General features: G+C 43.1%; 2 protein-coding genes across 2 annotated transcripts in view; one reads left to right on the top strand and one right to left on the bottom strand.

The window, feature by feature from the left end:
• Window positions 1–7825, top strand: part of IARS2 (isoleucyl-tRNA synthetase 2, mitochondrial) — a 47296-nt gene extending 39471 nt beyond the window's left edge. Inside the window, exons 18-23 of the mRNA XM_063124085.1 lie at window positions 400–531; window positions 2584–2690; window positions 3137–3282; window positions 5388–5578; window positions 7195–7336; window positions 7496–7825. Of these exons, the coding sequence (XP_062980155.1) occupies window positions 400–531; window positions 2584–2690; window positions 3137–3282; window positions 5388–5578; window positions 7195–7336; window positions 7496–7638 (861 nt within the window). The 3' untranslated portion in view covers window positions 7639–7825. The remainder of the gene's footprint in view (window positions 1–399; window positions 532–2583; window positions 2691–3136; window positions 3283–5387; window positions 5579–7194; window positions 7337–7495) is intronic.
• Window positions 7826–8720: 895 nt separating this feature from the next.
• The window catches only part of RAB3GAP2 (RAB3 GTPase activating non-catalytic protein subunit 2), a 56060-nt gene continuing 42801 nt past the window's right edge, over window positions 8721–21979 (bottom strand). The window contains exons 26-35 of the mRNA XM_063124095.1: window positions 21629–21735; window positions 20031–20097; window positions 19395–19465; window positions 18839–18874; window positions 16074–16148; window positions 15452–15670; window positions 13553–13642; window positions 13245–13466; window positions 11264–11422; window positions 8721–9701 (exon numbers count right to left, since the gene is read on the bottom strand). Of these exons, the coding sequence (XP_062980165.1) occupies window positions 9558–9701; window positions 11264–11422; window positions 13245–13466; window positions 13553–13642; window positions 15452–15670; window positions 16074–16148; window positions 18839–18874; window positions 19395–19465; window positions 20031–20097; window positions 21629–21735 (1190 nt within the window). The 3' untranslated portion in view covers window positions 8721–9557. The remainder of the gene's footprint in view (window positions 9702–11263; window positions 11423–13244; window positions 13467–13552; window positions 13643–15451; window positions 15671–16073; window positions 16149–18838; window positions 18875–19394; window positions 19466–20030; window positions 20098–21628; window positions 21736–21979) is intronic.

Raw genomic sequence — 21979 nt, forward strand, 5'->3', positions numbered from 1 at the left:
TTTTGGGGATCCCTCCATTGTACATCATAGCAACACAGAGCATCGGACAGGAGTAGGAGGAAGAGCTGAAAGACTTTGGAAGTTATGTAGCAAGTACTTGACATGATCCCAGACGGTTTTAGGGTGGGGGTGGGGTGCTACCTTGAGTGACTTCCAAACAACTGTACCGTGGTCTCTTTGTTTCCCACCTTGCATCTCAGTACAAATCTTGGGGTGGAAAAGTGACTTGGCAGGTGCCTCCAGTGTTCTGCTTGCAGTCTTCTACAATCAGAAAAGAATTTGAAATTGTATTGGTTGTATTTGACAGCAAAACCTTCTTAAACAACCCCTCCTGTATCATCCTGGAGGTTATGGGGTACCATTTTGTTTAATGCGCGTTACTGATTGGTTTGTTGATAGCTTCGGAACACTCTCCGGTTTTTGTTGGGCAATCTGGCTGGCTTCAATCCAGAAACGGACTCAATCCCCACATCAGAGATGTATGTAATAGACCAGTATATGCTCCACCTGCTGCAGGGCTATGCGAACAAGGTAAGCCGTGGGAACGTGGTGTACATTAGAGATGGTTGTAGCAGCAAGATGTGGGATGTGGGCCATTGAGGAGGCAGTGCGACTTAATCTGGGGAGAGAATTCTTAATTTTACTACAGTTTAATGAGTTTGATTACGTTGTTGCATTTGATTACGCTTAAACGAGGGATGTAATTGTGGGATGGCATTTTGTTATAAATGCCAATATGGATCCTGAAAGAGATCCCTTTACCATGATTGCACATGATTGCAAAAGGCATACAGATATGCTTTATTTAGCATTTAATGCACAAACACAGAATTTCACATATGTATGAAAAATATGTATGGGGTTAATTCAACTGAGACATTTTGTGTATATATGAGCAAATGCATATATACATTTTGTGTATATATGTCTTAAGAAATATTTTTGTAAACCGCCTTGAGAGTCTTTTTTGGCTAAAGGGCGGGATAAAAATGCTATAATCAATCAATCAGGACTACTTGGGCCATTTTTTATTCTCCAGCAGTACCTCTGCCTTTAAACCTTGGAAGTCAGCAATTCCACTCACTAAGAAATCTCCCTACGATTCATCTGGGGCTGTGCAGATGGAACTGCCCTAAACAATGTGGCTTCCCCTGGAGGCCTGATCTCACACCAGGATACCTTGGCAGGACTGGAGAGGATGGAGAGGCACACCTGAGATGGGTTGGTGAATGGAAGGCCAGTTCTCACTGCTTCATTGCTACCCACCACAAACCGTCTCTATACAAAACGTAGTGATGCCTACCCATCTGCATTAGCAAAACAGGAATGGGGAAAGCCATTGGGGTTAACATATTAGAAGGGAGATCACAGGTTGCAATGGAGGGGCAATTGAGGGTGATGGTGGCCCATGAAAGGAGTTTGTTGAAAAAGAAGAGTAATACATAGAGATATGTAATACATACATATTGGTTACCTTGCTGGCCAAGCCAGAAATGATAGTTGCCAGCCCCTCACCTCTCAAGCCCCACTCCGCTGGGCGAGAAGCATGTGTGTCCAGGCAGCAGAGGTCCCAACGCTCCCCCACCCTACCCTGACCTGCTCAGTGTGGGGGTATTTCCTAGTTTGGCCTTGCAAGACCCAGGCTCTTCAGATAATTGGGCCACACAGCTGTCAATCCCCATCCTTTGTCCCAACTTTGGAGGTGGTAGGGTTGCCAGGCAACTGCCCATCCCATCCCCACCCATCCCAGCAGCGTCCATGTAGGGAGTGAGGGCGGGCACTTCTCACGCTGGTCAGAGGATGGCACCTCCCTCTCCACGGTGAGTGGATTTCTTGAAGTCTGCTGATACGACAAGTAGAGAAGGCTGAATGCAAAAAGGGCCGCAAGGCAGTTAATAGCAAGTACTTGCAAGACAGCTTGGATGTTGACAATATCATTGTGGAAAAAGAAATTTTGGAATGTAGCAATAAATGAAAAGTTGACGCCGAAGTTAAGAATACATAGAAGAATAAAGGGAAGAGACACTTTCAGGAAGGACTGGCAAAAAAATATAGACTACGTGAAAAAGGAATCGAACAGAATAACTTTACCAGAAGCCTGTAGAAATTTGTGGGACTCATGAAAAGCAGATGATTAATAAATGAAATGGAAATAAATTTATAATAACACCCTGGATAAGAAAATGAAAATAAAAGATGTAAGAAGGCAAACTCTGTAATCGACCAAGCGTGGGGAGGGAATACGAAGGGATTTGGAATAAGCATTAATGGGTGTCGTCTTCTTTTGCATTCAATGTATTTTAATTTTGAAAACCTAGTAAAATGTTTTTTTAAAAAAATGAATGCAAATGGGGAAATCACTGGTCACACTATAAGCCTTTTTACTATCATGGCTTGGTTCTAGTGCTACCAATTTGTACGATAGCTAGAAAGTCAGTGGGCTGCAATGAGACTTCGTTCATAGACATCTTAATGGACAATTAATCTCCCAGTCTTTGTCTTGCCAGAAATATCTCCTCCACTCCTGTAATTACTTCTGAATCATTATTATACAGCTATTTTTATATGTATGTCATTCCGAAGGTTACACAGGCATACAAAGAATACGACTATGGCAGAGTCATCCGGTTGCTGGAAGCCTTCCATAAGAGAGAGCTGTCAAGTTTTTACTTTAGTATAATCAAGGACAGGTATGTACCATAGCGTCTCCTTGCTAATGTGATCTTCCCTGTCCTTCTCCTCATTACCAGGTTAAGGCAGCTTGAATTTAGGAAGCGTCCAAATAATGATTAACACGCGTTGTACATTGCTTGCCCACAGGACAGATTCTGGGTTTTTTTTCTTCTGAATATGCAGTCATATATATAAACAGTGTGTGAAATGGATGCTATCATGGTTATTGGCTGGCAGAAATATCTGTGGCCATGCCCCAGCAGCATATGTGTTTGTTATGTATAAACTCAGTGAAATACTTTGTGGCTGGTATCAAGCCCACTTGCTGAAGAGGTTTTAGATAGAGTTCTTTTTCTTTTTGCCAACTGCTAAAGTACACACGTAAATCCTTGTTTAAAATGTCATCTTGCTGGATTTTAATTTCTACCTGTATGTAAATGTTCCTTTTCCACCTAAAATTCAGAGTCTATTGTGAAGAAGAAAAGGATCCTAAACGCCGTTCGTGTCAAACAGCCTTAGCAGCGGTTTTGGACACTGTGGTCCGTTCATTTGCACCAATCCTACCACATCTGGCTGAAGAGGTGTTCCAGTACCTCCCCTACAGGAAAGGTAAGAGAGCTTTGAGCCTCCACAGCCTGTCAGGGGACTCTTCACACAAGACAACCCTTAGCAGTGTGTCTGAAAGTCCCTGGGGCTCTATTCGTTTGAAAGACTGACAGTCCCTTTGCACATGGGCCGACAAGTTGGAGCCATCAGCTGGTTTGTGAGAGAGTAATTGTCATCCATAGGGTAATACGCAAGAGGCTGGTACTTACTGACTAGCTAAAGTCATAAATGCAGGCTTGTGGTGTAGTGGTTAGAGTGCTGGACTGGGACTCGGGAGATGTGGGTTCTAATCCCCACTTGGTCATGAAGCTCACTCAGTGACTTTGGGACCGTCACAGACTCTCAGCCTAACCTACCTCATAGGGTGCTTGTGAGGATAAAGTGGGGAGGAACAGGAGCAGACGAGCCCCATTGGGTTCCTTGCCGGGGGGGGGGGGGCAAAGGAGGAATATAAATGCAATGATTGATTGATTGATTCAATCAATCAATCTTGATTGATCAATCTTCTCTCACAAGGGCCAAACAGCTCAGTGTCAGAGGTAGAGCACCCCAACACTCTCACACTTACGATTCGAGAGGCAGAACCAGTCAGAATTTTTAAATGCCACTATTTGTTCATGCAGGTTTCACCTGACCTGTAAAGGACGTTACTACTACACCTAGGGGGGAAACCACATTACACCAGTTTTAAAATCTCTTCACTGGCTGCCAATTAGTTTCCGGGCAAAGTATAAAGTATTGGTTATTACCTTTAAAGCCCTACATGGTTTGGGTCCAGGCTACCTGGGGATCGCCTTCTCCCATTCAATCCGCCCTTCACACTCAGGTCCTCTGGGAAGAATCTACTTCAGTTTGCCAAAATTAGGCTGACAAGTATTACCTAGAAGATACTTAATACCCTCGCTGAGTTTAAGATAGCCATGATGACTAATCTATTCCAGCAGGCCTATCCAGTGGAATTTTAGGATGTTTTAATAATGTATACTATGTTTTTAATACAGTTTAATGTATTTCATACTTCTTGTTGTTCCCTGCCTCAATCCAGATGGAGAGGCAGGTAAGAAATATGTTTATTATTATTACTGTTTTCTTGTTATTTTCTTGTAACATTTTAAATATGTATTATTTTATCTTTTTATATTGTTATAAAAAGTGTCTTGAATGTAAACTGGTTATGGATTTTGGTATATTAAGTGGTATAAAAGTATTTTAAAGAAATGACATATTTTAGTAGTGGTGTAATATGGCACTCAGGTACAGTGCTGATTCTCCCCCACACCTTTCACCATCCGAGAAAGTAAAAGGGCGCACTTCAGTCCCATCAGGATGGAGGCTAAACCTGTTTTTGGATCCTAGTGATCCTAAATTGTAAGATCTCTTTCGTGAACTTTGGGAAATAGGTCTTATAGTCAGACAAATGACGGGTTGGATCCGATTCAGACGCATGTAGCTGGGCTGCCGGAAATGGACTTCCCCACCCCCACGACAGGCCTCCAGCCCCAAGAAAGTGCTACATTTAGAGTTGGGGGACCCTTCTGCATGGGGTGAGCTGTGTGGCGGGATCCCTGAAAATTGAACAGAGGCACCTTCTGTCCACAGAAGGCAGATCCTGGATCCAACCCATAATAAATCTAACCCGTAATAGCAGAGTGCTTAAATCAATATTGCTTGCACGTACAACTCTCAGGGAGGGGTCATAGCAGCTCGGTGTGATTGAGCACATGTTTTGTATGCAGGTTCAATCCCCAGCTTCTCCAGGTAAGGCAAGGAAAGAATCGCTGCCAGTCAGTGTCGCCAATACTGGGCTAGGTGGACCAATGGTCTGACTCAGCATAAGGCAGCTTCCTATGGGCATCGTAATAGTTAAACACCCTGGAGTGGGTACCTTAAACAATCCTAAAGGTAGATCTTTGCTACCCCATACAGTATATTAATGACCCGGAAGTAAAGTAATGTTTAAGGACGTCTCAGTGATTATTTTTTGGTTAAAAACAAACAGCAGTTTTAATCAGCAGTTTTCAGAGTAGTTAGTAGGGTTCTGTGTTTGAAAGTAGCACAGAGCTGTCACAGGTGCATTAAGTATTAACTTCTTTATTTTCCTTTGCAAGAGTCAGACAGTGTGTTTCGCTCTGGGTGGATGAATACAAGCCCTATATGGAAGAAACCAGGCCTCGAGGAAGCAGTGGAGGGAGCTTGTGCAATGAGAGATGCTTTCCTTCGCTCCATCACAGGCAAAAATGCGTTACAACATCAGGTGGTCCTCGCTATTGAGCCTGGACTGCTCTTCGAATTAATGGAGGTTAGCAGAAAAAAACAGTACACAGTATATGTTAATATAAACTTTCAACCACATTTTAGAAGTTTAAGAATGGCTAATTAATCCAAGAACATCCCTTCTTTTTTAAAAAAAATAAAACAAAACAATATTGTTTCCAAAAAAAATGTTCATGGCCTGGACTTAAAAGGTAGTAATAAGTATTTAATGCAACTCTTGACAATGCTGTGTAATACAGTAATGAATGGTAAGTACAGAATTAGAAATGTAACAGAAACACAATATAAAATCTAGTAAATGCCTCTGAGAGCAGAAATAAGGTGACTGTAGAGGGTAAACAAGACCTAATGGGGTCTTGTTTAAGTTTTGAAAGTACCATGATTTGAAAGTACCATGATTTTCCCAATGCCACTCCACAATAGATTGTGGACTACATTTCTCCCTGTTTGTTTCATAACTGGCTTCTATACTTTCATAGAATAAAATATACAGGTGGAAATACACTTCAGTCTTGGACAATGAAGATGGATGGTGGGAAAAGCATGAAACATATCCAAGCTGTCAAGCCCAGTGTCAGGGGTTGGTCTGGGTTAGACAGTGGCTCAGTTCAGACAACACAATAACCACTGATGGTTTTAGTAGTCAACTGTCAGTGTAATGGTCAACGGTTGGTAATTGTGTCGTCTGTTGGGCAAAAAACACCCCACGCTAGACTTGTCAGAAAAACCACTGGAAAAACACAACCGGCTCCAGAGTTGACTAGACACTCAACTGGTGGTTAGTGTGTTGTCTGAACTGAGCCAGTGGACTATATTGCAGGGTTGAGTTGACGTATCTTGGCTGGCTAGAGTTCCCTGGCAAAAGTGGCCAAAACAGCTCCGGCTGCTTTGCTACAGCAGCCTTTGCTAAAGGCTGCTGGGATAGCACTGGGAGGGCTAGGGACGGGGGCTGTGTCAGTCAAATGCCGGGTTGACTATTAGTTAACTGAATGCCAGACCCAATGAACCACAGTTGTGTAGGAACATGTGTGGGGAGCACCCTCTAGATAACCAACTGTGAGTTGACTATTCCCGCCACCACTGACTAAAGTTTTGTTCGAGCACAGCTATTTTCTGGCCTGGGAAAGGAGGTACTTCCTTGCCCAGCTCATCAGCTAGACTTTTCAATTAAATAATCCCGCTTCGTATTGCGCAGAGGCGAGAGCACCCAGTGTCTGGACCACTGGATTGCACCAATTACCTAGGGAGGTTGTGGGCTCTCCCACACTAGAGGCATTCAAGAGGCAGCTGGACAGCCATCTGTCAGGGATGCTTTAGGGTGGATTCCTGCATTGAGCAGGGAGATGGACTCAATGGCCGCCCCTTCCAACTTTACTTTTCTATGATTCTATTGTTGTTTTTCCCTTTGATCAGAGTTTGTTTGTTTGTTTGTTTATTTATTTATTACATTTTTATACCGCCCAATAGCCGAAGCTCTCTGGGCGGTTCACAAAAATTGTCATATGCTCTTCATCTGTACCCTGTAAGGGGCTTACAGGCATTATTCTTCTAAGGCAGGCCTTGGGGGCAGACATGATTAACCTTTATTTTTAGTATACAGATTTTTTAAACTGCTCATTTCTGACTATCACTCATCTCCAGGTGCTGCAACACGAGGAGTGTTCTAGTACATCCCAGCTAAATGAAATAATGATGGCATCGCAGACAACACTGCTATCTGAAATACCTAGAGATATGATCACTGATGACATAATTAAGGGGACATTTTTGATAAACTTAGAAGGTAAGTACAGAAGGGAATTCCTATTCAGTACATCCAAGAAGTGTTATGTATGTGGGCTGAATTATAAAGGGACTATTCTTGTTTCAAGGGTGGGATAACTGATGTGGTCTTTACAAGCATTATCTCAGTTAATCTGACTTTTTAAAACAAAATAAATAGGTGGTGATATCCGAGAAGAGTCATCCTATAAAGTCCTCGTTTTACCAGCTGCCAAATCAAAATGCCTCCGCTGTCGGAAGTACACTGCTGATTCAGCAGAGACACCATGTCCACGTTGCATGGAAATACTTGGTGGGAAATGATGCACTTTCAAGTAACAATCAAGTCTCGATGTGTGCTCTGAAGCAACTATAGGGTTCTTGGAAAACCTGAAGGAATGTAGAAATGTATATGCACTATTTCTATGGGGGCAAGTGTTGCAAAAATAATTGAAAATTAGAGTGTATATACTTAAGCTTGTACACTTAATAAAATGCTTCTCAGAGCTGCCTAATGTTCTTTTTGTTGAACTTAACACCAATCACAGTATCTCTTAGCTAGGCATGTGGTAAGTCTTTCAGAAATTAGCTTCCTTATTGTAATGAGAGGTGTTCAAGTGAACTACTTTTATGCAGGTTTGCTTTAAGTTCTGCTGGTAGACTTTTTTGTTTTGGACAGATCTTTCAGCTAGCTCATGTAACCAGAAACAATTTACTCTGGACTTTAGTACTGGGTTGGTGCAGCTTTATTGCCGGCTGTAGGGTTGCATGTTCTTCCATAACAGGCAAATGCTAATAACCCCCGTCTAGCATTCCCCACGGAAAAAGGGATTACATACACTGATTTGGGCTTGATCATTCAATCGGAATTAAGGAAGTAGATTTCTGCCCTTTTCCTTCATGATAAGTGCCATCCAAGTCTACACACTAAGACAAACTCAGTCCTAGTTCAACTAGATATGGAAGAAGTTAGGTTACAAGGTTGGTCTTGTGTAGGATGAGTTTTACAATGAATACAAATTACTTCAAAAGTCATACAGTTGGACTAGATGCTGGACAAGGCCCCTTCCCATCAGGAGGCTATCCAGCCTCTGACGACCTCAAGCTAGGGAAACCCCACTCCTCATAACTGGCTCCCATTGTCAATCTGTTTCCCTAATATTCAACTAAAGTCTCCCCATTAGATCTAGGCCTGCCCTCTTACGTGGCAGTAGTATCATGCTCTCCCCATCACCATCTTCTCCACACTACGTACACCCAGTTCCTTCAACCTTTCCTCAGACTTGTTTTCCATACCATACTCATTACCCTCTTCTGGACCTGTTCCAATTTGTCTTTTGGAATTCTGATTATTTTAATAGACTGTAGGTACAAATTACTTAACCAAAAGTCTGAGCACACCTCAGAAGAATGTCAAGGTTTTTTTTAATGCTTCATCTCTTGGACAACTGTGTACAGAAAGCAGAAATTTCAACACAGGGAATCTAGTTCTAGACACAATTTACAATATTTTTACAATGGACTGTACAACAATGGAAATTGTTACAAAAAAGAACAGCGTTTCTACAGAACCTGATCAGCTTCAATTAGATTCCTGATTTTATATTTGATAAGTAATCAAAACATCCAAGAGGCAACATCATTTTCAGCTTCTATGCTGATACTTCCTTCTAAAACTGGACTTGCTCTCTGCTCCCAAGGCGATATTCTTGTTTCAAGAGAGCTGCCACTTGGCCTAACATGATTGTGTGATGCTTTTAATGCTGCAAGCAGCTGGCTTTTGTTAAAGTAGTCAAGCTACTAGTTTTGAAACCAGAAGCACTACCAAAGCAACATATGTAGGAGCTCTGCTTTCTCAGCTTCTGATTAAATTCCTGTAATGTTAACATTTAAAAAGCAGCAGTCTATCTTTTAGCATATGAAAAACTCTTAACATATTAATTTGAACAGCACCAAAGCTGTTCTTAAACCTAAACTACTGCACAAATGCTTGGGAGTTAAAAAATAAATATTTAGGGTTATAGACAAATATACAAAGATGACAGACTGCTGGTATTACCCACCACAGTAAGGTAGAACTTCACATAGATACCGTCTCGTAAAAGTCTAAAGTTGTGAGTGTATAAAAGTCACTTTGGAATAGTTTCCACTAGATGGTTGTGCTTCTGTATGTACAGGAGCCATGCACTAAATTTATGCTACAGAACTGTTTGAAACTATTAGCAGAACTGGTAATGTTGCCATCATGACATTGCTTCCACGGCCTCAATTAGATTCAAGGCAACACTGTACTGCCCGTGATTTTCTGGCAAGTGTTCTATCACTTTATCCACTAGCTTTGCAGTTGTGGTAATGGGCACGTCTACATTTTGAAGATCCTGGGGGTCCTGTGGAGAAAGGAAAAAAAACAGTCTTCAGTCATTCACCTATAAATGCCAAGTTCAGGTTGCTTCTCTAGGCAACATGGGAAAAGAAAATTTTGGGCCTAAACTGGTATACATCTTCTAATTTTGTGCAATATTTTTGAGGGAACGTGTCATGGTAAGTGTGTATTCATAGTTGCAATTACAGTTTCTGTAATAGTCCTCACGAGTGCTTCTTCCCCACTTTTGAACTCTTAAAAAGGCAACACTACTGCTTTAAGTGCCACTTTCACCAACCTGGAGTCCTCCAGCTATGTGTGACTGCTAGATGGGAATGATGGAAGGTAGTAGTCCAGCACATCTGGAGGACCCCAAGTGGGGGGACGGGGACATGGCTGCTTTAGTGCAAAGGAGAAAGTAGTATTTGGATGTAGGAGGCCCAGATTCCAATCCCTCTAACAGAACCTTCAGCATAATTTACCTCTTCGGGTGATCATGAAGATAATTGCCAATATTCCCTAACTTGAAACCAAATAGCAAGAAAGAATTGTTCCCTAGATAAATGGAAAAGCTTTTGAAAGTTGGAGAATTTGGTCTTCTCTCGTTCAGGGCCACCAGTGTGCCAAAAATAAAAGCCACACTATGGTTGGTGGCTAACTCAGGTCTAGGAACTTGGGCTAGGTTAAGCATACATATAACTGCTACATCTCCGCCTGCCCCTTTGGAGCGAAGTGAAATCCCAGTTCCCAAACAGAACATCTAATATAGGTGTGTATGGGCCTGTAATTCGAGGTGAGGGGTGATAAACCATTTGTATAGTGAAAATATAAAATAAAATCAGGTAGTCATGCTGTAGACCCCACTTTCAATGGCTGCTTATCCTAAATAACTTCCTATGTCAAGAGTTGGTCTTACTATGCTATGTGAACAAATTCCATTAGATTGCTATCATAAGGCAAGCATTACACAAAGCAGGCATCACTTTGAAATTAAAAGAAAAGCACAGATCAGGTTCCTAAATTACTGTTTTGTTTTGTTAAAAAAAAAAGAAAGAGGACAAATTAGTTCTGGGAAGAGAGAAAGAAACTAAAGCCTGCCTGCAGTCATTTGATTCCCTTTTACTTCTGCGTTCACACAATACTAAATTTAAATATTCTAAATAAATAAATACAAGCTAGGATGCTGTTTTTTTCCTTCTTCAAAAAATGGAAGTAAACTATGTCCTGAAGGATCTAGATCTGCAGCAAAGTCAAGATTCAATGCCACATAGCTTGCTCTGGCTAAAGATTAACAGTCTGTTAGCCGCTGTAGTCATTTCAAGTTGAGATCTTGGTCCCCCCACATTGCTCACCCACATTAACCTATGCAGACGACTGGCTGCTTTCCACGTTGTTAACAGCAGAGATCATCTTACTCTAGAAAGTGGCACCCTTACTTTTCCAGTTCTAAAACGCTTTCCTAAAAAATCCAACTTTTGTGCTGTGCTTAGCATAGGGAAGTACTAGACTAGAACTCTATGAAAAACACTCTTTATCCTTATTGTGCTCTTGGGTTAGAAGATCTGTTTCCAGTCAAAGGGAACTTGCCATAGCTTTAAGCCAAGTGCAGAGGGTTGGAGGTAGCCTGGCAAGCAGCTCCATGCCTTCCTTGGTCTGGGTGTGCAGCAAGGCATAGGCCAACCTCTGTCCTGTCAGCACCAAGAGCTGAGATGCGAGGACTTCTTTGTCATGGACTTGAAGAATAGCCTGCAAAGCAGAAGTCAAGTTAACACTGTCAGCTCTAATCCAAGACTTTAATATACATATATCCAAAGAATGCCTTTATTTTTCTTCCGTAGAGCCAACACCCGCAGGAAACGATTGTACTCAAAGCAGAAACTGGATGAACAAACTAACACACAGGGCCAGTCCAAAACATTTTGCTGCCTAAGACAGAGCAGCGAGTGGCACCCCCAGGGTGCATAGGACTACCTAAAACAGACAAAAGTGGTCCAACCCAGGCCACTTTCCAACCCAAAACAAATAAGAGATATAGCCAATTATACTGCTGTAAAACTCTTAGAGCCAAGACTCAAAGGTAGCAATATTCAGGATTGCTCCTACATTTGTATGGATTGTCCTCCATTGAAGACAAGGACATGCCTATAACACTCAGTCCCAAGGATCACTACCGGAGCTCCTTCCACCTTCACCCCTTGCACATACTATTACAAAAGGCTCTACACCACCGGTTGTATATTCATTTATGCACACCGATTTCAAGTCTAAGACGTTTTTGTTCTGTTGCCAGTGCCGTGTAGTGGTTACTGGCAGACTAGGACCAAGGAGACTCGGTGAAATATCCGCTCAGCCATGGCGCACACGAGATGGCCATTGACTAGTTGCTACTACTCAACCTAACCTACCTCACAAGGTTGCTGTGAGGATAAAGACTCAGAAAAGAAGAGCCATGTATGCCACCTTGAGCTCCTTGGGGGAATTGTGTGATATAAAAAATAGATATATTTGACAAACTATCGTACAAGCTGTGCATACATTTACATACATGTACACTAGAGATAAGAGGCACTGACTACATGACCTGGAGAACAAGACTAATCCTATACAGAACTGTAAATCCCACTGACCTCAATGGGGCTTTTTTTCTGAGTAGTTACGTATAGGATTGCATTACAAATGTACAGGGACTTTCTATTTAACCACACCACCACCACTACCTTCCTTTAGGCTGCCCTTAAGGCACAAAGGGGTGCCATCCTAAACACACTTACTTAGGGGCCTGACCTGGGGTGTTGTTGCACACTGGGGGTGAGGTGGGTGGGAAGAGCAGGCAGGCACCTCTGCCACTGCCCAAAGTTGGTTTTCTTTAGCACCCAGAGAGTGTACCCCCTCTGCCTGTTCTGCTGCCCCAGATATCCCTGGATCCCAATTAGGGAACGCCCCAGCATCCTTACACAGCCAGTGAGGGTTTCTAGGGGCGTGTGGGTCCTCCTCCAGCAGACCGGAGAACTCATGGTGCCCACTTTGCCCAGCTGCTGTCTGTGAGAAAGACCAGGGGGAGGCACAGGCTGGAGATCTACGGCTTATCTTCCTCTTCCCAAGCAAAGGGAGCAATAGTGACACGAAGCTGCCACTGGAACCTGGCTGGGGTTGCGTTCCAATCCATTGGAGAAAGACTTGATGAGCATCATCCCACCACAGTTCCAGCAGCAGCTATTCTGCTCTCCTCTCACCACAGCTGCGCCTGGGAGGGACAGCCAGCAGGTGGGATCCACTCCACAGCAGAAAACATTGGGTTTGTGGGGAAACTGGTGGCAGCAGCAGCAAGCAGGGCAGGTGGGGGAGAAAAGTGGCCCAGCAGCAGCAGCAAATGCCCTCCCCAATCCACTACTGGAATTCCTGCTCAGGTTTGGCTATTTCCTAGAACTGAATTCAAGCAGGTAAGGGGCTATGCCATCTACTGGCTGGATCTAAAGGAAGTGCCTGAAGTTCTGAAATTCATGGCATAGCCTACAAATCACTTTTAGTTGCCCTAAAGGCGACAGAAATTGCCATCCACAATCTTTACCTCTTCTCCAAGTTGATCCAGGCCATAATTATACAACTCGCACACATAGTGCCGTTTGATCACATCCTCATTGACCTGTAGGTGCTGAGCCAAATCCAGAGCCAGGGCTGGCCAATCCCGCCGGTCTTTCACTGACAGAACCACCAACTCTCCTGGGCTGTCCGCTGCCTTCTGGGATGACGACTGGGCTTGTGCCACTGCACTCACTAGTTTGGTTAAGAACTTGGGGGAGGGGAAAGACCACATCAAGAGGGTTTAGTGTTACAAACACACGACTCTCATCAGTTTCCCGCAAGGATTTAACTTACTTGATGCCTTGTAGACAGCAGGGCTGGATCCACATCACCACTAGGCAGCAACTGAATTGAAGTAAGGTCTTTGAAAAAGGCATTTTTACCCTGCATAGAGGAAACACAGATGATAACCTTTAATATAATAACCTCATATAGAATCATAGAATCATAGAATAGCAGAGTTGCCATCGAGTCCAACCCCCTGCTCAATGCAGGAATCCACCCTAAAGCATCCCTGACAGATGCTTGTCCAGCTGCCTCTTGAATGCCTCTAGTGTGGGAGAGCCCACAACCTCCCTAGGTAACTGGTTCCATTGTTGTACTGCTCTAACAGTCAGGAAGTTTTTCCTGATGTCCAGCTGGAATCTGGCTTCCTTTAACTTGAGCCCGTTGTTCCGTGTCCTGCACTCTGGGAGGATCAAGAAGAGATCCTGGCCCTCCTCTGTGTGACAACCTTATATACACACACAGGATTGGTAACACACACAAAAGACTATTTCTTTTCTTCTGAGAATATATTTTATTTCTATTCTCAGAGAAGGACAGAGCAAAACTAAAATCAAGAAGGGGAACATATTCACATGTTTCGTACAAGGGAAACTATATGAAACATGTGAATGGAAGATCTAGGCAGCTTCCCAATACACAGACATGCCAAACAAAGCCAGCTTATGTGGGCAGCTGCTACAGGTAATTTACAGGTGGATTCAGTGTTAATTCCTACTTGGAATTGTCTAATACACAACAGCCCTGTAGGCTGACGGTACACAAAACACGGGCCAGGATTCAAAGAACACCATATTTACAGCAGTGCTGACGGGGAGGGGAATACAAATGACTGGGGCCCAGCGGTCCAGAAGGGGGCCTAGGGCCCAACTCTGCTGCATGGCTTGGAGGGATCCGGAAGCACTTGGGGGTCAGGAGGGGAGAAGAGGTGGCCAAAGGCCCTGTGCCGCAGGACTTACAGGACATCTCTCGCCACAGAGAGCGTCCCTCACCAGCCAGACAGCCGTGTGGCCCACGGGAGGCTGCTGCATCCTGCTCCCCGGGCTCCATCAAGGGCCAGGGTGTGGGAGTGGGCAGGCCTGCCCTGCTTGGCTGCTAAGCAGGGGGAGCAAGTGGCACTGGCAGGCCCTCGGGGTGCCCTCCTGCTGCTTGGGACTGTCAGGTTTTCGTGTTAACCTTAACAGTAATTATTGGCAGATTATTGGCAGAGACTTGCAAGCTCAGAACACCTGTTGGTGATTGGGTGGAGTAAGTAAAAGGCTCGCTCTTTCACAGCAGTGGGGGTGGGTGGGTGGCGTGGGCTGCTGCCGCTGCCAGAGAAGGGAGTATGCTGTTTGATGTGAAGGGAACATTTGTCAAGGAGAACCGTAAAGCTGTTATGCTTACTGTGATTCAGGGTAAGACAATTACTTTGTTATTAGTTGATGCTACCAGCCTGGTCGTTTTGTTTTGGAAGACTTCTCTGAATAAAAGCATTGAGGATTCAAAGCTCACGCTTTCGTTTATTTGCGAACTGCAGGGAGGAATTTGTAAAACGCTACTAATTCCCCCAACAGGGATGGCAGCTTCCTGCCCATGCGCCATGCTAGCTAAAGATTTTTAGCTGGTCCCCCCTTGCTGGGGGGCCTGGGGAAAAAAAACACCTGGGCCTGAACCCGCTCTCGGCGGCCCTGATCTACAGTACTGCTTCTGATTTTCCCTGCTGGTTGCATTATTTCAGGGGGCACGAGGGCCACAGTGAGAACGAGCACCCTGAACAGCCCCCCAAAGCTATCTGAACTTTATTCTTCCTACTGCCTCCCCTGTCTTAAATATATGAAGATACGTTTCACAGCGGCAGACTGATCTTGAACTCTTGTAAGCGTGGGGGCAGGCAGGGGCTCACAGCAACTCTTCTACGGACATTACCTTACTGTCAAAAAGAGAGAGGGGCTTCACACTCTTCAGTGAAAACTTCATGATTCCGTACAAGAGAGTGCAGAGCACAGACTGGTGCTCAACAAGGGGGTAATGGATGTGTTTCTGTTCCAGGGCTAGTTCCACTAGTGAGATCTGTCCTTCCACTGACACCCAGGCATCCTCTGTGTCCAGCACAGGAAGCTGCATCTCATCACTCCGTACATCAGCCTGGTGTAGCAAAGCAGAGGAAAAGCATTGGCCTCTTAAAAGTAACTGCAATTTCATTCCGAATTAGTCTTGGTCAGAAATATTCATAATAATATTTATTATTAAAGATGCAAAAGCAGGGATCAAGGAGTCTTGCCTGCAAAACCACAGCATTTCAAAGGAATCAAATAAAAATTAGAATACATTCAAAGCTAAAAAAAAATATCTCTGTATGACATTGTTATCTTTGCCTTTCAGGAAATGATCCATTAACATTCCTTTTGAAGAGACATATGAACCCTTTATGGGATAGAAGCATTAATTTCCTGTGTTTTGCAGACAAATTTAGTCTCAAAGGGCCCAGATACAGAAGACATTATTATTCATCTATTAAAAACAATGTGAGGTGTGGGTTTTGGGTTACCTCCATGAGAGTTTGAAGAAGATCTGAGCAAGAGCCAAGAAAACATGTCATTGCTGTGTCGCTCATCCCGACGTCCTGTTTGACAAAAAACGGTGACAAAAAACAGTGTTAGGCTGTGCAACCTGATTTTTCCCCTTAAAACATTTTCTGGTTTTCTGACTGCGCTCGTAGAAAAACACATTTACAGTTCATTTAGAAACAAACATCTGAACAGAGAAGGAACGTGAGACAAACACAGATTAAGGCTGTGCACCACCACCCCGAACTGCTTCGGGTCGATCTGACCCTCCTCCAATCCACTCCAGAACTGGATCCAGAGCGAGATCTGGACCCCATTTTGCCCCCCACTGTCCCCACTTACTTGCCTCCTCGGCAGGCGGTGGAGGTGGGTAAGTGGGAAAGCAGGGACAAAATGTGGGCCAAATAGGTCCCCCTCCCACCTTACCTGGCTTCACCATACGCTGCTGCACGGAGCCAGGTAACCCCCCCTCCCCACTTACCTGGCACTGCCACCTCTGCATGGACAGCGCCACCGCTGCCAGGTAAGCCCCCTCCCCCCACTTACCTGCATCCGTCGTGGTCCAGGCAGCAGCTTCAACTGCGGCCCAGGCCTCAAGGTGGAAACAGCCCCCCTACCCCCTTACCTGGCTCCACCGCCGCACAGACTGCAGTGGCGTGGCCAGGTAAGCCCCCCTCCCCCCCCACTCACCTGGCTCCATCATGGTCCAGGTGGTGGCTTCAACTGAGGCTCAGTTGAAGCCGCTGCCCGGACCACGACGGAGCCAGGTAAGCCCCCCTCCCCCCTTCCCTGGCTCTGCTGCCGTTGCATGGACTGCAGCGCCGGCAGAGCCAGGTAAGCTTTCCTCCCCCACTTACCTGGGTCCGGAGCTTCAGAATGGTCCGAATCGCTTCGGACCACTCCAAACCTCCCCCAATCCGCTCCAGAACCGGGCGTCAGAGGTGCAGATTGGCCTGCTCCGCTTCAGATTCGGGGATCCGAAACAGAGCAGAGCACACCCCTAACACAGATAATACATGCACAAAACACCTTTCTAAAGAATATTCTTGAAGATCATGACATTTCCAATTCAATATAACCATCACCCATAAGAGCTCCTTGTTGAAACTAAGTCAAATAATGATAATGAAGAATTGATGCCTCAGACTAACATTCATATTTACATTACCATGTCTTTCATCACTACTCAAAGAGGGTAATTAAATCTAGCTAAAATCCAAATTAAATAAAGGATCAAAGTATTCAATATTAATCTGTATGAAATCATTTTCAAAGGCAATACTCCCTGGCCAGGTTAAACGTTAAATAAATAAATAAAAAATGTACCCCAATCGCTGAAATAAATGTTATGTCAAAAGCTGGATATGCCAAAATTGTAAAGAGAGATGAAGGTGGTCCTCTATTAAAAATTGCATGATTAGTGAAATAAATGGGTGATAAACATGATTTGGGTTTTAAATTCAAGCTTAAAAATTGTCCAGCATTTTGGCAGTGTTTAAAATAAAACAATTTTTTATTCTGAATACAAAAGGTGCACACTCAAGGCACAATAGCAGCAAAAATAGCAACACATCTTGTGGCACCTTAAAGACTAACGTATTTCATAGAATCATAGAATAGCAGAGTTGGAAGGGGCCTACAAGGCCATCGAGTCCAAACCCCTGCTCAATGCAGGAATCCACCCTAAAGCATCCCTGACAGATGGTTGTCCAGCTGCCTCTTGAAGGCCTCTAGGGTGGGAGAGCCCACAACCTCCCTAGGTAACTGATTCCATTGTCGTACTGCTCTAACAGTCAGGAAGTTTTTCCTGACATAAAGTGTCATCATGGCCTATAGACTATTTCATCAGGTGCATGGAAGGCTTGAGAGAGTTTCAGGTATGGTACATAAGGGGGTGGGGGTGGGAATTGTAAACAATGACATCAGAAGGACTTTAAATGCAGAAGTAGTAAAAGTGACTATCGCATTGGGCAGTATCCTGTGCTGCCCCGGTGCTAACAGAGCAGACCACTAGCATAACAGGAAACTAGTGGTTCTTGAAACAATTGGAAAACTTGTTTCTGGAAAGGGGCAGGTCAGCAAAGCTCACAGAAGGGAACTCCACTGACCTAATCCCATTCAGAAAATGAGTGTTTCCACTAGTTTCCAGGGTTGTTTCAGGAGCCATTAGTTCCTGTTGTGCTAGTGGTCTGTTCAGTTAGCAGGGGGGCAGCATAGGATACTGCCCAATGTGATTGTCGCTTTTAGTTCTTTATCCATTCGATGTCCTTCTGACCTCACGATGTACAAGTCTCCTCCCCACAACATATACACACACACTCACCATAATACTCCGTGTATCTGATGAAGTGGGCTATAGCTCATGAAAGAATAAGTGCCACAAGACTCTTTATTCAAAGCACAGTAGCAGTGCAAAAGCAAAAGCAGAGCAAAACATGACGAATGGATAAATACAAAACTACTCACAGTTACCCTGGTTTAAAGAAAATTAATTTTATCAAAAGTGCATGCTTAGATTAAATGAAGACAGGTAAGTGTTCTCTCCCCGTGATCTCATGGAAACATGGAGCAATGTAAAATAAAAGGACTAGAAGAGCTATTACCTTGCCAGGGTGAGGGGCAGATCTTAGCTATGATTTTAATTTGAATTGACAGGAATCCACCATTTCAGATTAACAGAGTCATCATCAGACTTGCCATTCTTACACATTTCTTCAATAAATAAATAATTTTAAAAAATACTTGCCCTTCGGCATAATCTATCCTTTGGTGCTTTTCCAACCTTTAACAGAAGAGTTTTCTTGTTAAGTTTAAGAATCATTTAGGTTAAAAAAAGCAAACCCCCGCACATGCTGGTAAGATCCCATCCATGAATGTTGGGGGTCTTCCTTTCCCTCTCCCTCCCATCATTTCCTACAAACTGTAAATAAGAGAGGCGTTATTCTATCAGATCAGATTTCTAATGCTTCCTTTCTGGTTGACCTTCGTTCAGCCACATAAAACTGCTTCCCTTCCATTTGGGGTCAATTTAGTTTTCATGAGCCTTTGTGTCAGCACAGGCACCCAACCCCAGCCAAAATTCCAGGGCTGGATCATCACGGAATTCATAAGAACATTAAGAAGAGCCATGCTGGATCAGACCTTTGAGTGGAGTTTTCACACTACGTTGATTAACATGTTGTCTTAACTGAGCCTCTCTCTCTCTCTCTCTCTCTCTCTCTCACACACACACACACACACACACACACACACACACACACACAAACTCTAAAAGAATAGGAGAAATATAATTCAATATTTACCTTGTCCATTAAGTAGGTAGCAGCAGAAAGCCTTTTCACTATGAATGTGTTCCACATCATTAAAGCAATTCCTGAAAACAGTTACATGAACTTGAGATCCAATAGAAGGCAATGTCAAAAAAAAAATGAATTTTGTTCAGCAAACTCTTAGGATAGAAAGGTGCATTCCTCTTGGAACTGGGCTCAGATAATATGAGTATGAATTGATTATTAACAACATCAAACAACTTCTGTCAATCAAAGTTTGCAAGTAAAAACTTGCACAGATCAGTCAGATCACAGTGGGGATGCTGGTACCAACGGTACTCGCTCAATTATAATTTCATAAATGCAATTATAATTACATAGGGAGTATCCATGGGGGATGCCAGTTACAGACACATTGATAACACTGAAGCTAGCCTCTCTACCTCCTTATGCAGCCTGACAAACTGCACAAGCTACACCAGGGGTAGACAATCTGGTGCTCTCCAGATGTTTTCAACTACAACCCTCAGAAGCCCCAGTCAGCTTGGCCAATGGTCAGGCATTATGGAAGCTGTAGCCCAAAACATCTAGAGGGCACCAGGCTGCCTACCCCGATCTATTCAAACTAATATATTCTACTGAGATGTTTAACAGTTCCACTGTACTTACCATGCTGAACATGAGCATTATCGATGCATCTCAGATGTTCTATAGACTTGATGAGAAAATGTGCTTCCTTGTATTAAAAGGTTAAAGAAGAGAGAGAAATCAAGTGTCAAAATTGGTCAATGCAATGAGGCAAGGAAGCTGCTTCCCTAGGCTAATTGTTAAAACTCTTGTCTTTTATTTAACATTTCAGGCTTTAATCACATGTGAATGACAGGGGCTTTGCTATTTATAGGCCCTGATTACTAAATGTTGTAGGCTGAAACATATACACACACATTATTTTAAAAAACACACCACGCACACCAAGAAATCTTAGTAAGAAAAGCAAGTTCTGTATTTTTTCAAAAGCTTTGTTCTGAAAAGGTTATTTGGATGAGAAGAACAATAGTGGTCTCTCTTCAGAGTTTGAGAAAGCAGTTATAGCAACATTAACGCAGCAGATAAATTGACACCATGGTTAAGGATTTCTACTTTTAAAAATAGGTAGTGAAAAATGAAAGAGGTAAAGGTGAAAAATGAATGAGATAAAGTGAAATGAGAGTTGCTTTTGGGGGGGGGGGAATCCATGAAGCAAAGTAACAGTAAATTAGTTCCTTGTATGTATTATTCAAAGGGTATTTGAGATATTACTCCTTCTTGTTTCAATTATCCTATACCAGGAAAACTCCTACAATCCACGACATTGGTTGAATCCAGTTTGTATTGTAGCATACAGCCTAATCTTCCAAAATTGCAAGCTTTTCATTCTGTATTAATATATACTCTAATTAGTCTTGATATATACTCTAATTAGTCTTCAAAACACACACACAGTTTAACAAAGTAGTTTTAGTGCAGCAGCTGTTTATTTGCTGTCAACTTCTAACAAATTATGAAAGCAGAATTAAATTACCTTAAGCCATGGTGGTTAAACACGTTGAGCTAAAACATTGGACCTGTTCAAACAACACACTGGGCCATGGTTAGGGTCCCTAACCCTTTTGCAGCAAATGCTTAGTGAACGTGTTTAAACCATGGCTATGTAGCCACCATGGTTAGAAATGGTTCACACATGCTCACTCGACATGCTAAGCCATAATGTTTAAGCTCAAAATGCTTAACCACCATAGCTTAACGTGTTGTCTGAACAGGGTCATTATGGCTTAATGTGTCGTGTGACCCATTTCTAACCATGGGGTTATTATTATTATTATTTATTTATATAGCACCATCAATGTACATGGTACATTAAACCACAGTTTAAACATGCTCACTTACCATTTGCTGCAAAAGGGTTAGCGACCTAACCATGGCTTAGTGTGTGTCTGAACAGGCCCATTGTGTACAAATGTGGGTGCAAATGGTTGCAACTAGTGTGCCAAAGTAATTTTAAAACACGAAATTGGTCAAGGCAGCTGTCTTCAAATGACTAATCTATAAAATTGTAAGCCAAACCCAGTTGTCATTATTTACTATTTCACAACAGCAGCATCTATAACAGGAAACATGAGGGATAAATTCTGTAAACCGCCCAGAGAGCCTTGGATATGGGAGCGGTATATAGGTGCAATAAAATAAATAAATAAATAAATAAATAAGGAACAGAAATGCCCCATTACCTCTGGGTCCTTGTTCCACTGCACAACATATTCCCAACAGCAATGCGCATGGAGCACATCCATCTCTAGACTACAAGGAAATTGCTGATACGCTAAATGCAGTAATTCTAGAAATAAGTTTAAAAAAAAGATCATGAATATTAGGGGGGAGGCGTTTCATTGCTTTGCTATTTGTCAATTGGGAACTATTCAGTCATTTCAGTTTGCTCCTCAAGTAGCGTTTTATTCATACATTTATTTATTTATTTTCTATTGTGAATAACAACAAAACAGAACAGAAAATACATCGTGAAAACGAAAGGAAAAAAACCTATACATTATGTATATAAGCTTATCGTAATTTTCCATCAT

The sequence above is a fragment of the Elgaria multicarinata genome, chromosome 4 (assembly GCF_023053635.1).
Source record: "Elgaria multicarinata webbii isolate HBS135686 ecotype San Diego chromosome 4, rElgMul1.1.pri, whole genome shotgun sequence".
In the NCBI taxonomy this organism is placed as follows: Eukaryota; Metazoa; Chordata; class Lepidosauria; order Squamata; family Anguidae; genus Elgaria; species Elgaria multicarinata.